This window comes from Callorhinchus milii, unplaced genomic scaffold (genome assembly GCF_018977255.1).
Source record: "Callorhinchus milii isolate IMCB2004 unplaced genomic scaffold, IMCB_Cmil_1.0 Scaffold7, whole genome shotgun sequence".
In the NCBI taxonomy this organism is placed as follows: domain Eukaryota; kingdom Metazoa; phylum Chordata; class Chondrichthyes; order Chimaeriformes; family Callorhinchidae; genus Callorhinchus; species Callorhinchus milii.
The window spans coordinates 19479677-19495165 of record NW_024704748.1 but is presented as its reverse complement, the minus strand read 5'-3'; the positions used below and the strand labels follow the sequence as shown (position 1 = coordinate 19495165).

Genomic DNA, 15489 nt, shown 5'->3' with positions numbered 1-15489 from the left:
AAATTACATCATGAAGATATCACGTTTAGATTAGTTGGGATATGGAAGCTGTTCCGCGCTGCCAGAGTAAATATTATTAGAAACACCACCTCGTATTTCACCTCTCTAATTTAAACAACTTCCAACGCGAAATCTTGTCCACTAAATAACCAATAAGAAGTCCAGGTAATTTTGAATACATGCACATTTTTGGTTTGTTTTTCATGTTGAATACTGTGTCATTACCAGTGATGTGTTACTTGTCTGTATATCTGTTGAAATCCATTTAAATCCCAGTTCACAACCCTGAATGAAGTCAGTTATTACTCTGCAGAAGGTCAAGGTGGAATCAGAGCAGTGAAACCGAGTATTAAAGGGTTGCATTTATTAGAGTGTTGGAATATTAGCATTTATTCGAGGGTCACAATGTTGGTTAAAGCTGTCCATCGTCATACATTTAATCTTTCCGATATTAGCATTAGTTATCCATCAGCGGAGTCACGCCGACCGACAACCTCATCTTCAACAGGAAAGGGGAAAAAAAAGTGTGCGAGAAGAAAGTATAGGCGATCAATTGGGAAATATGATTTTGATGCGCGAATGAAAAATACCAAAAAAAAAGAATTTATTGTGCGATAAAAAGCACCGGAATGTGTTGGCACGGGGGGGGGGGGGGGGGCTTCAAGTTCAATTGCTGATTACAAGAGAAAATGATGGACAAATGATCTTGTGAAATGTATGTAAAACGAGGTCTGGTTTATCTTTCACGAATAGTCTACCCGAGGAGCTGCGAAACATCATCACTGGAGATATTATTATTATTATTGATTATTATATTTTTACGCGATGTTTGTATTGTGCTGTTTACCGGAACTTGCTTTAGTAAAGTCACAGTGCATACTCCATGTATGGTTATCTTTTCAAGGTGAATACCGAAGTGCTGATGCTCTTACCTTCTGATCAATAGTTCCCAACATTATGACCCAACTGGCTATGACTACATCATGTACCGGCAGCACTATTGGAATGGCACTGAAATCAGAAACGGTTTCATCATCAGAGATCAAACGAATACAGATGAAGTCATCCACAAATTTCGTCGCTTGACCAATACAATTTGTCCTCAAACGTTGAAACGTCCTCTTCTTGGTCGCCCCAGTCTCACAACACTCTTATAATTAAAACAGAAACGTAAACTGACATCCAATCGATGCCCTGTTTGGGTTTGTTGCTCAAGGTACATTGCAGAGTTAGTGCATTTGACATGCTCTTGTTTCTCCGAAGTCCTGTGAGGGGTAGAAAAAAATAAACCTTGTGGAATCCAGGAAGACAGCTGTCATGCAAAACGTGAGGTGGCAACATGATTAGCATAGTTGGCCTATTCAGTCAGTCCTAATAGCACATGGGTCGGATTTCAAATGTTTCATATATGTAGTTTTGTCTGACCAGAGGCGCCTTTCGTCCTTGTTTAAAAAGATCTCGTGGCATGAGATCACGCCTACCAATATGCCCGGAATGACAAGGAAGCTCTCGCTGACCCAGCCATGGACGAGCGCCCAGGTTGGAACATGACCTCATGCAGTTGGAGCAGTTACATATAAGACGCGTTGAAGTTGTGTCTCATCAGAAGTTGAGTTGACTGTTTGGGGAGTTCAGCTGTGAACAAGGAGGACTAACACGGTAACAAAGCACCGACAACATGGTGATGCTTCGAGTGGAAGATCTGGTAAGGAACCATGATTTAATGAACTCCAATTACAAAACCTTCCAAATGTTCAGTTAGACGTGGATTATGGATGGTGTTGTATTTACTTTTCTGCCAACAGTAAAAAAAAACGTAAACAGCTGTATTATGGCTTAATCAGTTAAGGAAATACAATACGTTCTGACGAAATATTTGAAGATGTATATATTAATAAAGCAGCCGAAATATTTCTAATAACTAAACAATAGTTGAAGTTATGACAATCTATGAAACCATATTTGAGCAAGGATTATTAACAGTCCAATATTATTTCGCCGTTGGTTGTATTTATACCAGCAAGTGAAATGCATTTGACAATTTAGTGTTCAGCAAACTGTTCAAGTGAATTTACAGATTTATAATGATGAAGTTTGACAATCAATGAGACTGAATTTAAAGATATTCCCTCCTCGCCTGCATAACTGTGCCAGCGTTGGTGTATTGGATGCATAATAAATCAACACAAAGGAAACGCTTAAAACAAAGCTTTCAAGTATCGTATCTTTATCGCAGACTTGAACTTTTTTTTAACTGCTATCACTGTAAACGTAAACGTATCCTGTATACGACAAATTCCTCATTGAAAAAAAAAGCCCTTTAACTTGACCAAAAGGAGGTGATGAGTCATTCCCTCCGGTATGCTGGTATATATTTCTGGCTGCATTGCTCTCCACGCGAATTAGTGATCGTTGATGTTATGTCTGCATCAGGTAACTGGAAAGCAGAGCGAGGCCAAGCCTAAGGAGGATGAGACTGGTCGGCGTCTGCTGCACGACCAATTTGGAACAGGAGAATATTCTGCTGCTGTGGCTATCGAGAAACAGGATGACATCAAAACCCAGACTGGGATTCTTTCCTGCAGACCTCTCAGCGAGCCCCCAAAGAAAATACAACCGCAATCCCAGAATAAAAAAGTAAGGTCCACTGTGACTGAGGAGCTTTACAGTCCGCAGTCATATTCACTGAGCAAAGTTGTACTTCTGGGTTAAATTACAGGTATTGTTGTCCGTATCCGACAGTCAGTTTAGTTCAACAGAATCTGTGAAGTAGTAACATTCAAAAGTATAATTTACATTGTTTGGATGATGCTGATAAATAATATTTGCCTTTGGTTGTAGCCTCTTTACATCGCAAAACACTTTGTAACTATTGTTATGTAGGAAAAGGGCAGCAGATATATATCAGTTTCACTATCGGCGATAGATGAAAGACAAATTGTCCCCCTTTCCATGTATTCCATTTAGTCTGACTTCGTGAATTGATTATCAGTGTTGGTTTTATTATTACCAGACAACGCCAGTGGAACAGAAACTAAAGCTTGAAACTATAGACGATCTTCAATTCTTGATTAAACTGAAAAAGAAGAAGAGAGCTAAAGTTGCTGTGAATACTTTAAAAGAACCGGAACCAGAAATTATAGTAAGTTTAAAAAAAGCAAGTACAACAACAACGATGATTAAATAAAGAGCCCTAATTTGATTTTTAAAACGTATCATGCTTTCTATCTCAGACTGAACCTGTAGATATCGAATCGTTTCTGAAGGCTGCAGTTGACAATAAACTACCTGTGATTGAGAAATACCTGGCGGATGGTGGCGATCCAAATGTTTGTGACCAGGTATGCATCACTAATTGATCAAATGTATTTATTTCAAAATAAATGTGACTGATCAAATGAAATAAACGATCTGCAACTTTTTTTTTAAATAACAGTTTAACAGGACCGCAATGCACCGAGCGTGTTCAGAGGGACACGAAGAGGTTGTATCCAAACTCCTGGAAGTCGGAGCCTTAGTTGAATTTCGAGACAAGGTACCTATCATTAATTTAGCTGCATCTTTCGACTTTAGAATTGGTCAGATTCTAACAAATAAAAGTGAATGCAAAAGTCGTGCACTCAAAAATAACAAGTTTGTGTCCAAAACATATCAAACTATGAAGACATAATTAAAGGGAATTTGTGTAAAGCTTCAAAATCGTTTTGCAATAGGGATAGAAAAAGGGAGAAGATCGTAACGTAACAGTGATGGTGACAGGACTCACGTCTTAGCACCTTTAACAACACCAAAAAAAAACTTTGTTTCATAAAGACAGTGTCCTTGGAATTTATATTTTGCAAAGATTTCATTGTCCATCATGAAACTTCACTCTTTCCTCCTGTAGCTTTGTGCAACTGCAATTCATTGGGCATCTCGTGGAGGCAGCTTGGGCGCTCTGAAAATGTTGTTAAACAAGAATGCAAATGTAAATGCCAAAGACAAGGTAGGTAGTTCGTTATATACCTGAATATATTCCCAATACATGTTCGTGCTTCAATTTATTTGATAACACCCACCTGTTTTGTTTTGATAGTTATGGAGTACTCCTTTACATGTTGCTGTCAGAACTGGAAATTATGAGTGTGCTGAACACCTTATCGCATGCGGAGTAGATTTGAATGCCAGAGATATGGTATGTATCCGTTCATGTCTAAAGCAGATTGACAAAACTGTTTTATACTTAAACTGGATTTATTTCCTATAGTAGTTAATATACAGTTAGACTGTTTTATAAGGCTGTAAACAAATTGACAAGATCTTATGAACTTCAGTGGGGTATTGGGTGGGTTAGAACAAAGCTGTCATCTCAAAAACAGGACTCAAAGGCTACCCCATCTTCTCATTTGATATTAAATGAGTTTGAATAGTATAAGAACTTCTAGAGCAAGAGCTCGCACAACAATCTCTAATTCAGTACTGTGTTAGTAATATAAAAAGCACTAAATTGGTAATGAACGGGGCATTAATCTTGTAAAGAAGCCAAAATAATAGGAAAAGGTACATGTATCTGCTCCAAAGGGAGTGCCTGATTTTTGGGTAGAGCATGCTTTTAAGACAATTAGAAGGTGTTTTGCCCCACTCACTATGTTATACTTAATCTTGGAGTTCCTGTGTTCTCCCAATCAGTTATTTGAGACATCCTTCTGCTATGAAAGTGTTATATAACAATAGAATTACATTTATAGTGCACCTTGTTATGAGCCAAACATTGTCAGTGCTAATTTTGAATAAATATAAAATATTCAGCCCTGTTATATTGCTTAGTTTTGACTTATATGGTAACCTTTTTCTTCCAAATTTGATATCATGAAGGAGGGGGACACAGCCATGCATGACGCCGTCAGACTGAACCGTTACAGAATGATGAAGCTTTTAATGATTTATGGAGCCAACCCGAATTTAAAAAACTTTGTAAGTTCAATGCACTACAAGCGATTTCACTTGTAAATTCCGAACATTTCACTTGTAAATCCCCGAATAAGAATGCAAATAATGTTTATTGTACTATTCATTTAAAAAAAATCAATATAGCATCAATTATATATTTTAATTGGGCGAGAATTAATGAGAATTTATGCAGCAAAACCATCCAACTAATTCGAATAACCATGTAATAAATTCTGAACATATATAATGATCACAGGCAATGTGTCAACATTTTAAAGCTTTCAAATTATCCTGGTTGCTAAAATCCAAAAATAAAATGCTAATTATTTCAGGTGCCAAATAAGCTGTACTGCTGGTAAAGATTTCTCATTATGTTACAGTAGTCTTTCATTGTATGAAATATAAATAAATGAATGTTATCTGAATTACAGGATGGGAAGACACCGATTGATCTTGTACTGCAGTGGCAAACTGGTACAAAGGAAATACTTGAACAATTCGTGGAAAGCTCACTCAAATCAAACTAACATTTCCTGCAACAGCAAAGAGAAAATAATCAATCACCAAAGGATGCCAGGCGCGTTCTCCTGATGTAACAATTTGTAAGAACATTGACACTGGCACAGCATGTGTGCTTCATTAGAATTTTCTTCAAAACTGAGATGTGAAAATGTAATAATGTATTGCAATCGCTTGGATTAATGGCTTTTTTAAGCAACATAATGAAAAGGACTGTGAGAACTGGAAAGCTGAGATTGTTTTAATGGACATTATGGTCCTTATTGACTCTTTGATTGTCAATGACAAGATTTACTCTGGAAATCTGTATGTTTAAATGAATAGCGCTGGGACATCAAGTTGAAAGTTGGAGCAAGGATGAGATTTTGGGGACAAACAATATCTAGGAGGGATACAAACAAAAAAAATTATAAGTTCTACTTTACTTTGGTTAATTAGTAAAAACACATCAAAATCTGTTTGTAATCATTCCTTTCTGTGTATATTGTGCTGGAGGTACAAGTATAAGCATTCAATTATAAAGACTGATGGATTTAAAATGGAAATGTTGAAAGAACTGAAGGTATGGGTAGGTACTGTATGTTGAGTCATTAATCCTAAAATATGAGCCCAAAGTAGAATCAACTGATTATCACAATGTAAAATTTGTATATTTATAATGTAATTTTTAAATTTGTAAATTTTGTACACCTAATTATTGTATTCTATTATTTATCTGCAATTAAATAAAGATCAAGGCTCCTTTTACAATGGGGGGGGCTTGTTCCTGAGGTTTAGTTATTTTTTTTATTTGATTACAGCATTGAATAATTGGAAAGCAGAAAATTGTAGATAGGACAGATGTCTCACCAATTTCACTTTGGTGATTGCTTAGAACACAAAGAGTTGGGGAATTTGTATTGGGATAGTTAGTACTTGCAATTTTGGGTTTCCAAAACCCCACAAACTAGAACAGACATTCTTGCTGGAGCTAACAATTCAAGCTGGAGAAGAAATCCAATAATAAAGAATTTCAAATTCAAACCGACCCAACTGGTCAGGAATGTTAATCATTGCGTTTAATCATATGCATTTAGTTATAAATGATCAATTCTGTATTTATTCTGTAAAACATGATACGTTTGCACAAATTAAATTCAATGTTTTAAAAACAAATTCTTCATTTATCAATCTTTGCAGTAAATGAAACCAGAATTACTGAAGTTGTTTCATCAATAATATTTGCATTCACATTTATTTATGAAATGTGTACAGTACTTTTCTGAATTTACATCAAATTATCAATAAAAATGTGTTTCCTATTCTCAGTCATCTTGGGTTTTGGCTCGCTTGCACAAAGGTCTCCCTTCTTCCTGGTCTTCATTTGTTTGAGCTTTCTGCATTGTGTAGATCACACCCAGGGCAGTCTTTCTGGTTTCTGAAGTGATAGAAACATTTATGTTTGGTATTTAAATCAAAAATAGCACAAGAAATGCATGAAGTTTTAACCGTATGTAAAAATAATTGATTTGAAAAAATCACAATCAGGTATACCTTAAGCTCGATGTACTTTGTGAAAAAAAGTCTCAACGCTAAAATCCAAAAACAATATTTTTGGTGTTTTGTTGAAGCTGGGACTTTTTAATGGTTTAGTTTTAGTTTAGTTGAATGTAAAATGCTTGCATATTTGCTAGGATTGGAGAGGTTTTAAGAGTCTAATTTGTTCCACTATTATGCTGTTGAGAAGCACTTGGTTACACAGGCTTTGTTGACAGCTTCATATTGATTAGAATCCCTCGTTATCAATCCCGGAAGGTAGACTTGAACTAATTGTGAAGAATTGCAGAGGTGGTCTCACATATTAGAGCAATACAGCCTTCTATTTTGTTTCTAAATACATAGACTATAATTTATCATCTTTCACAATTGAATCCTCCCTTTAAAAAAATTGTAACACCTGGAATATATTAGTTCCTTTCGAATTTCTAAACTGGATTTGATTCCATTTTCTTGATCACTTTTGTTCCGACTTGAAGATCCTCACACTCGTGTTCAAATCCCTTCACTCTCTTGACACCTCTCCGACCTCCTCACTCCCCAAACCCCACCTCGACTGGTACCGGCCTCCTGCTCGTCCCTCGCACCCTCCACTCCACCATCGGAGGTCACGCTTTCAGCTACTACGTCCCGCACCTCCAGAACACTCTCCCTCAATCCCTCTGCCTTGCCCCTCTCTCCTCTCTTTCGAGTGCCACCTGAAGACTTTCCTCTTCCTCTTCAACTGTGCTTACTCCCACTGCTCGGAGTCAGGCTCTGCCACTGTGAGACGCTTCCTTGCATGGAGGATGCTATATAAGTGCAAAATGTTAAAACTGTCAAATCCTAAGCAAGCTGCTTTGGTTTCTAAATTGTATTGCTTACCTCCATGCAGAAGTGCTGCTCTGCAGTTGGTTGACACAGCAGCTTTGGCATCTCCTTCAGAAAGCCCCAAAAGTAGACCACTTGTAACATCTCAGTCAAGGACTTGAACAGTAAACCTACAGAGGGCTCCTTATTTGTGTAAATAGCTTTTACCATGATTGAGTTGTAAAGGTGAGAGTGGGGGGGGTGGCGGAGTGACCAAAATTACACTTGGTTACGATATTTAACAATCTGTTCGATGAATATTCCCTCCACATTTTGTACAGCTAGAGGATAATATTTTGAACCATTAATAAAAGAGACCCACGTCTTCTCCTTCATTCAATGCTGCATAAATTTTCATTTTCTTAAAAAGGTAAATCACAGATAAAGCATTTAAAAATAAATTTTAGTTCATTTGAAACTAGTTTGCATCAAATATTTTGGGCAAGGATACAGATTAGCAAGATCATAAGGTCCTCTTAGTTCCATAGGCTACAGAGAGAAAAAAATACATTTATTTGTACATTCTATTATACTTTTTTTTCCTACAGCAAAGACACAACTGTCTGGATCTACCTGGATCCGATACACATAATCTGCATTGGATTTGACCACCCACGCCCCCAGGTTTCCAATTTTCACTGCTATTACATTGGCTCTCATAGGAGATTGAAATGTTACTTTAATATACAAACATTTACCATAAGTTAAGCAATATAAATACCATATTAGATTGAAACAGTGATCATACATTGCATCACTACATTATACTTCTCCCACGGTTTTCAAATACCAATAATAATTTATTTATTTATAAATTCAGCACTAGCTTACCATTGACTTCAATTACTTATAATAAATATTTTCTACTTTGAATATAGTTTACGGATGCATTTCAAAAATTACCTAGTTTATTCAGTTGCAATCGGCTATCCCAAATAGGATTACAAATTATCCCAAATTACAAATTATCACAGATCCACAGGGATAGAAGTTATTACAAGTAAAGTTGAATTGTAATGCTCAAAATAAACAATTGAAAACATATATTGGACTACATTAATAAAAGTCTTACCCTTTCTGCCGCACTCGACATGATTACATTCTAAAGGAACACAAACAAAAACATTAAATTGTTAAAAATTTAAACATGCCATGATTGTTTTGACTTTAAGACTGAAGAAATGAACCAGTTTTTTTTAGAAAAATAATCCTGTACATTTTACAAACTTCCACTATTGTTTTGAGTTTATGGCATCAGTTTTGATGTACGGCATGCATTTCAGAACAGAATTACACTATTGTATTGATTTTAGTATCAACAAACTTCAGCATCTTACTACAAACTTACATAATGTTAAACATTCATCTCAAAACCAATGTAAGAAACTTCAGTTAAACCCCAGGGAATTATACACCAAAAAAATAAAAACATATAAGCAAAAAATGGAAATTATGAAAACAAAAAATGATGCTTCATCTGCAAGTTAAAAAGCATTTTTAAAAAAAAAACAATTTAAATATAGGATAAAACTATTGTAGCTTCTTTAGAAAGATATGGCGGGCAGTTTTCATGAATTTTGGATTATATAGCATAATTATTTATATTTATGTCGCACATTTTTATATTTATCTAGGAACCATGCCCCCTGTTCTCTTCTTGTCACTCTCTATGCTGCCTCTGGAGGCAGCTCATACCTCTTACGGGTGGTTATGAGGCAGTTCGGCCAAGTTATATGATATTATGTGCCTATGCAAAGTGAAAAGCATTCTGTGCACATTCACAGATGCGTAATTGTATAATTCCCTGGGATAGATTCAGTACATAAATTTGCAGTATCATGAATTCTTGCGCTCACCTTTCCTTTACAAATTTGCATCAGGCTGAGTGCATTTGAAATGGTATACCTTCTCATTGTGGAATCCTTTATTGCAGGAGAATACGCAAGTTCAAAGTAAATTCCTCTGTCAATAGCCTAAAACAATGTAAGAAAATATTAAGTTATTGCTGACCAATTTTATATTAACTTAAGGTAAGATACAAATCTCATTTGCATCAAAGCAAATTGTATTAAAAGAGGGTTAAGATAAGGATAAATGCAGCTACAGATGTTAAACTTTCATTCCGCAAGAATAACAGCATGCATTTTGATGCTGGATTGAGAAAATGCACACAATCTACTTTTATGCTGAATTACAAATTTTATAGCAAACCCAACAAGCCAAGAAAGCAAAGTTACTTGTTGCATAATGACATGAAAGTGGCAGTTTATATTGAAAAGAATTGGAAACCTTTAAACAATTTTTAAACTTTCATTATGTTTGTACTCATCTTACTGGACAAACAATGAATAAAAAAGGCTGTAATGTTGAAACAACAGGACTGAATGTGTACAAGACAACTGCATTAAAATATCTCCTGTTTTAGCACAAATTCTCTTATAGTGCTGTAATCCTATGGAGTTGTCTAATAAGAGCCCTTCAAATACTCATGTTATCATATATTAAGTTTAACATTTCTCACGGGTCTTCACTTATGAAATGCAAGAAAGTAAATAAATGTTTGCAGAGATGTAAATTTAAAAGTGAATGTAAATCATTATTATAAATAATAGAGAATTTGGTTACAGTATTTTCTGCACCAATGGCGCCCTCTAAAGGAATTTCCTGTAGTTTCTCCATCCAGCTCACTTTTTGATGACACTTGTCTATAATCTGGGATTTCCTCCCGCAATAGAGAACAGTTAAATTATTTAAAAACTAGATTAGTCTATGGCAAAAAACTTGGTACACATTTGCAATTCGCCTTCCAGAGCAAATATGAGCAAAATATCAGTCCAACTGTATATCAGTTAAAACTGGGATACAAATTTCCACCTCATTTCACATCCATGCTAGGTCAGAGGCAGATTCTAAAAATGTTACAAGAGAGACAGAATTAAAGTTTTTTTTTAAAAAAACCTTTCTACATTCTTCCCATTTTCTCCAATTTTGTTGATGGATATTTTAAAACATATTCGTAATCGTGTCTTTCAATTGACTTGATTCTGTGCTGCATTTAACTAAATAATCGGAATAATAGAAGTACTCAATTACACTAGATAAAAAGAAATTTATGGGGATAAACTGGGTCAAGATTTACTCCATTTATGTAGTGTTCTGACATGCTACCAAATCTAGACTCAGGTGCAATTTATTCCCAAAAGCCTTATTTGTAAATCCATTCCAATTGAAAACATCACATCTTTTTACGTTCTGCATTCAGTCCTTTTTGTTTCTCAATATAAATTATATATTCTGAAAATTTCAGCACAAAAATCACCATATACCTTAATATAACTTCAGTAGCCATTTGTGGTAATGAATGTCAAAGCCTAACAACCCTTATAGTGAAGAAATTATACTATTATATGATTATACCATAAAAAATTATTTTGGAATCAAAATATACTGTAGCTCTTACCGCATTAATAGAAGGTCGTTTGAAATGGTATGGCTGTTTTTCGGTCACATGAATACAAATTAAGTCAATATCTAATGTCATGGAAGCTATCTGTTAAGAAAAAGTGTATTAAAAAATTCAATGTTCTGGACACATAATTTATATTTATTTAAAGAATTATTATTTTGGCAATTCTGCTAATACCCTGAAGCTCAGCTTTCAGTATATTGTATCACAGCTCCAAATAATGACACTATTCGCAAAGCATTGGTCATCTTCATTTCCCCCAAACAACTATAACTACACAAAACAATGCAGAATCTGCAAACATTTGCATGATCTACAATCACCTGGTGTGGCATATGTTGGGCATGGCACTAAAACATTCATTCATATAGCGTATCCCAAATTAATACAACTGCCTTTTAGAAAACAAGCTTATGCAATTGCAAATTGCAGTTAAAAAATTATCAGATTTTCTACAAATGCACATACTTGAGTGTATTTTACAGAGTTTAGAAAATCGATCCAGGATACTGCATAAACTTTTTTTTAAAAATGTTGCTCACACACATAAGTTGCAAATCCTGGACTTTTAGTGGTCTTATTTGTCCAGTACTAACAACGAGTATTCTGTTCAGCACGGTTTCTAAAATATACAAATTTACTTACATGAAACAGTTTTTCTGTTTTGGGTAATACAGCCATAATGTCATATAATCTTGCATGTTTAGAGGTGGTTCTCTGCAATGTAATAATTAAATTTCAATTGTCTATCTTTTTCTTTACTTAAATATGATTTATAAATGCATCCATCCTTTATAGCAACATCCCTCCTTTATATATAACACAATTGTTACAAATATCGGGTTATTCCCGTAAAAGATACCGAGTTCCTAAATAAGCATCAAAATCTGTTTTCAATACACATTCAAATAATCATTCATCAAATAATAGGTGGAATAAAAAAGACTTTAATCCAATTGCTAAAACTGTAGTTATAATAATTCTTGTATTTGATATAGCGCCTAATCATGTCTTCGTGACGTCTCAAAGCATTTCACAGAAAATGCTGTAAAGTAAAATGACTGAATATTTGTGGGCGAAATGCGGCAGCCAATTGCGCACAGTAGTATCCCACAAACAGTTGTGGATTGAAAATGACCAATTTATTATTGTTTTGTTGGGATTATTATTAGGCATGTGGTGTAAGGAAACTTGCCCAAGGTTTCGCCCTGCCTAGAATACATGTTATGTATAATACTTACCAGGTCATTGCAGTGAGCTGCTTCAGAGACAATCACCGTAAGTCTTGTCACTATTTTAATTGGTTTTGATGTACCCTAAGCGAGATTAAAAAAACATTTTTTTCTATTATATATTTTAACTTTTACTGTAAACTTTACTTTAGATTGAAATCACTTTTGTCTCTGCTGTAATTCTTGAAATAATTATGTCAAAGTGGAGTTGTGAGATCAAACAAAAAGCATTTACGCTTGATTGGTTCAAATTATTCGTAACCTTTTAGCTGTTGCTACAGAGAAACTAGCACCCTAAAGTACATTTTGACAGTCCATTTACAATGGGAATACTGAATTACTAAAGGTCAAAAATAAGTATGCTCAACTCCATTCATTATTCTTTTATTCTCAGAAAGCAACAATGTAATTTGAACAATTCTCCAGGTGTTAAGAATTTGGAAGGAGCAGTCACATTAAAAAAACAACTTACCCAGACTAATTAGCTTTTATTTGGTAACCAAGTTTAGGATTATGATAAACTGATTTCTCAGAGGTTAGCTAAATCCTCAAATCTGGCATCAACAATAGTGTAATTGCACTAAGATAGAGTAGTCTCACTTTATGTACTTTCTTCCACCAACAGTGGACTCTTGAAATTTATGATGAGATGCTGGCAGATTGGTTGGGCAGGTGAAGTGTGAAGAATATTCACTTTCAAATATGAAAAACAAGAACCTGTGTGATGTATGTAAATTATTTTTTTCTGGTATTTTAAGCATGCAATCAGTACTGACAATGGGTACTCTTTCTAAAGTATTTTTTCCAGACATTATTAATGTGATACTGTGCTGTGTCACATTGATAATGTCTGATAATGTCTAATAACAATGTTATGCAAAGAATATTTTTGCATAAAACTTAAAACAATGCTAGACAGATTTTATTTCAACAATTTTCAGACATTTAACACCGATATATTGATGGAGGAGGACATCCACGATAATCCATAATTATCACACCAAATTCAAATATATGAAGAAAGAGCTTACTTTTTTTAATACATTTGATTTACATGTGGAATGAAATTTTAGGATGTAAATATTTCATAAGGTTAATTCAGAGAAATTCAGAAAATCAGAGTAAATATAGAACCAAGTGGAATTTCTCCCCAATAGTTGCTTAAAACATTGCACAATTAAAAATCACATACTGTGTTAGACCTCATTAGAGTACTTACCTGCACAATTGGCAGAGATGTAAAAAGTTCTTTTACAGATATTGGTTTGTCAATTTCCTGGAAAAAAGTTGGCAAAAAAATGACAAAAAAAATGGTCAAAATCTGTTGAGAATTGAAATAATGATCTTAGATTCAAAGTTAGAGATATTAATAAAGTTTCCATACCCGCCTTTTTTGTTGCAGATCTGCCACATGATTGATAGCAATGGTTGAATAACCAACTGAGGAATGGAACAGCAAAAAGAAAATAATTGTTTATTCTATAGTAGGGTATTGTAATAAGTAAATCCTGTAACATGCTCATTTGTTTACTCTTTATCGATTCACCACATGGAATTTTATTTCACAAAACAAGAATTTGATCATATATTATTAAACAGGAAGCTTGTCAGATGGTGATTTCAATGGCAAACTGTAGTTTTACTTGATTTTAATTGGTTAGAGCACTCGCTTTGCAAGTGAGAGACCTGGGTTCAATTCCAGGCAGGTCAGGGCGAAACTTTGGGCAAGTTTCCTTACTCCACACAGAGCCTAATAATAATCCCTCCAAAACCAAAAACAATAATAAATTGGTCATTTTCAATCTACGACTGACTGTGGGACATTGCTGTGCGCAATTGGCTGCCGCGTTCGCCCACAAATATACAGTCAATTCACTTTACAGTGTGTTCTGTGAAGCACTTTGGGACGTCCTCCCGACGTGAAAAGCGCTATATCAAATTACAAGGATTATTATCATTATTATTATTTTAACTCCAGCAGTATCCCAATATACACTCGGAGTCCCCAAACCTGGACTCTCGCCAACTTGCTCCTGGAACTAGAATAATAATAAGCCTTACATTTGATGTAGCACCTGAACGCGTCTTCTCGACGTCTCAAAAGCGCTTCACAGAACATGGCCGCACAGTGAATCGACTGCAACACCTTGTGGGCGAAAGGCTACAGCAGTGTCCCCCACACACACACACACAGCCGTGGATTGAGTGACCGCATTTATTTTTTTTAAAAAAAGGGAATATTCCCCTCTGGAATTAGGTAATACTCAGGAATACATCGGGGACAGGGAGAGCGCGTGCAGTCTCTCGGGCCCCACTGGCGTGTAGGCCCCCGGTGATGGGTCTCCGCGTGTTGTCAAGGCACCCGACTGCCCGAAATCACATCAAGTGTAAACCGACTCATACTCACGACGGGCTGCGGTTTCTATTATACTTTGCAACCTCTTTTTCTCGGTGGTATTTAACACGTTTAAATCTACGAACGGCGCCATGCCCCGCTTCGCAGGGGGCAACGGCAGGAAGCGGCCACGGCGATCGAACTACAACTCCCACAAGGTCGAAACTGGGGGGAGGGGGCAGAGCGGAGGCAGATCTCTCCTCTCGGCTGCACCCGGGTCTCCGGTTTTAAAATGAAAAGCGCCGCCGAAGAGCAGAAACTCTCGCCGCTGCTCCGTTGTCGTCGTCGTTCCCCCCCCCACCTCCTGCCGACATCCGGGGGAACTACATTTCCCAGAATCCAGTGCGACGAGCACGCAGCCAGCCCGTCGCAGGGATTTGTTTCGCTCTGTCCCAGGCGCTGTCGGGTTGGTTTGTAGCTCTTGTTCTCTTTCGACGTGGTTCTTGTCTGTCTCTTTCTTTTTTTCCCCCGCGGCGGCGGCGGCGGTGTTGTTGTTGCCTCCCGAACACGACGGCGGCGGCGGCGGCGGAGAGGAACCCTGTGACCGGAGTCGCCTGGCGACC

At 36.2% G+C, this 15489-nt stretch overlaps 2 protein-coding genes across 4 annotated transcripts; one reads left to right on the top strand and one right to left on the bottom strand.

The window, feature by feature from the left end:
- Positions 1 to 1538: 1538 nt before the first annotated feature.
- Positions 1539 to 5660, top strand: ankrd1b (ankyrin repeat domain 1b (cardiac muscle)). Its single transcript, XM_042336941.1, has 9 exons — positions 1539 to 1705; positions 2434 to 2637; positions 3014 to 3142; positions 3234 to 3341; positions 3437 to 3535; positions 3887 to 3985; positions 4076 to 4174; positions 4855 to 4953; positions 5361 to 5660. The coding sequence occupies exons 1-9, from the start codon at positions 1679 to 1681 to the stop codon at positions 5454 to 5456; spliced, it is 960 nt and encodes a 319-aa protein (XP_042192875.1). The 5' UTR covers positions 1539 to 1678; the 3' UTR covers positions 5457 to 5660.
- Positions 5661 to 6528: 868 nt separating this feature from the next.
- Positions 6529 to 15404, bottom strand: rpp30 (ribonuclease P/MRP 30 subunit). 3 transcript variants are annotated; one of them, NM_001292824.1, is given in 11 exon segments: positions 6529 to 6865; positions 7849 to 7928; positions 8285 to 8322; positions 8906 to 8935; positions 9690 to 9806; positions 11294 to 11383; positions 11945 to 12016; positions 12541 to 12615; positions 13751 to 13807; positions 13916 to 13971; positions 14939 to 15072. In NM_001292824.1, coding segments are annotated over 11 exon segments (810 nt in total). In that variant the 5' UTR covers positions 15021 to 15072; the 3' UTR covers positions 6529 to 6752.
- Positions 15405 to 15489: the final 85 nt, after the last annotated feature.

Bases quoted from the DNA above. Each gene is read 5' to 3' on its own strand.
- ankrd1b (XM_042336941.1), top strand. From the start codon at position 1,679: ATGGTGATGCTTCGAGTGGAAGATCTG. The intron at 3,536-3,886 runs GTACCTATCATT...TTCCTCCTGTAG, and splicing joins TAGTTGAATTTCGAGACAAG to CTTTGTGCAACTGCAATTCA. The intron at 3,986-4,075 runs GTAGGTAGTTCG...TTGTTTTGATAG, and splicing joins ATGTAAATGCCAAAGACAAG to TTATGGAGTACTCCTTTACA.
- rpp30 (XM_042336583.1), bottom strand. From the start codon at position 14,650: ATGTTCTGTGAAGCGCTTTTGAGACGTCGAGAAGACGCGTTCAGGTGC. The intron at 13,972-14,592 runs GTAAGGCTTATT...TCCATTCCTCAG, and splicing joins GTTCAGGTGCTACATCAAAT to TTGGTTATTCAACCATTGCT. The intron at 12,017-12,540 runs GTAAGTATTATA...ATTACATTGCAG, and splicing joins CAGCTCACTGCAATGACCTG to AGAACCACCTCTAAACATGC.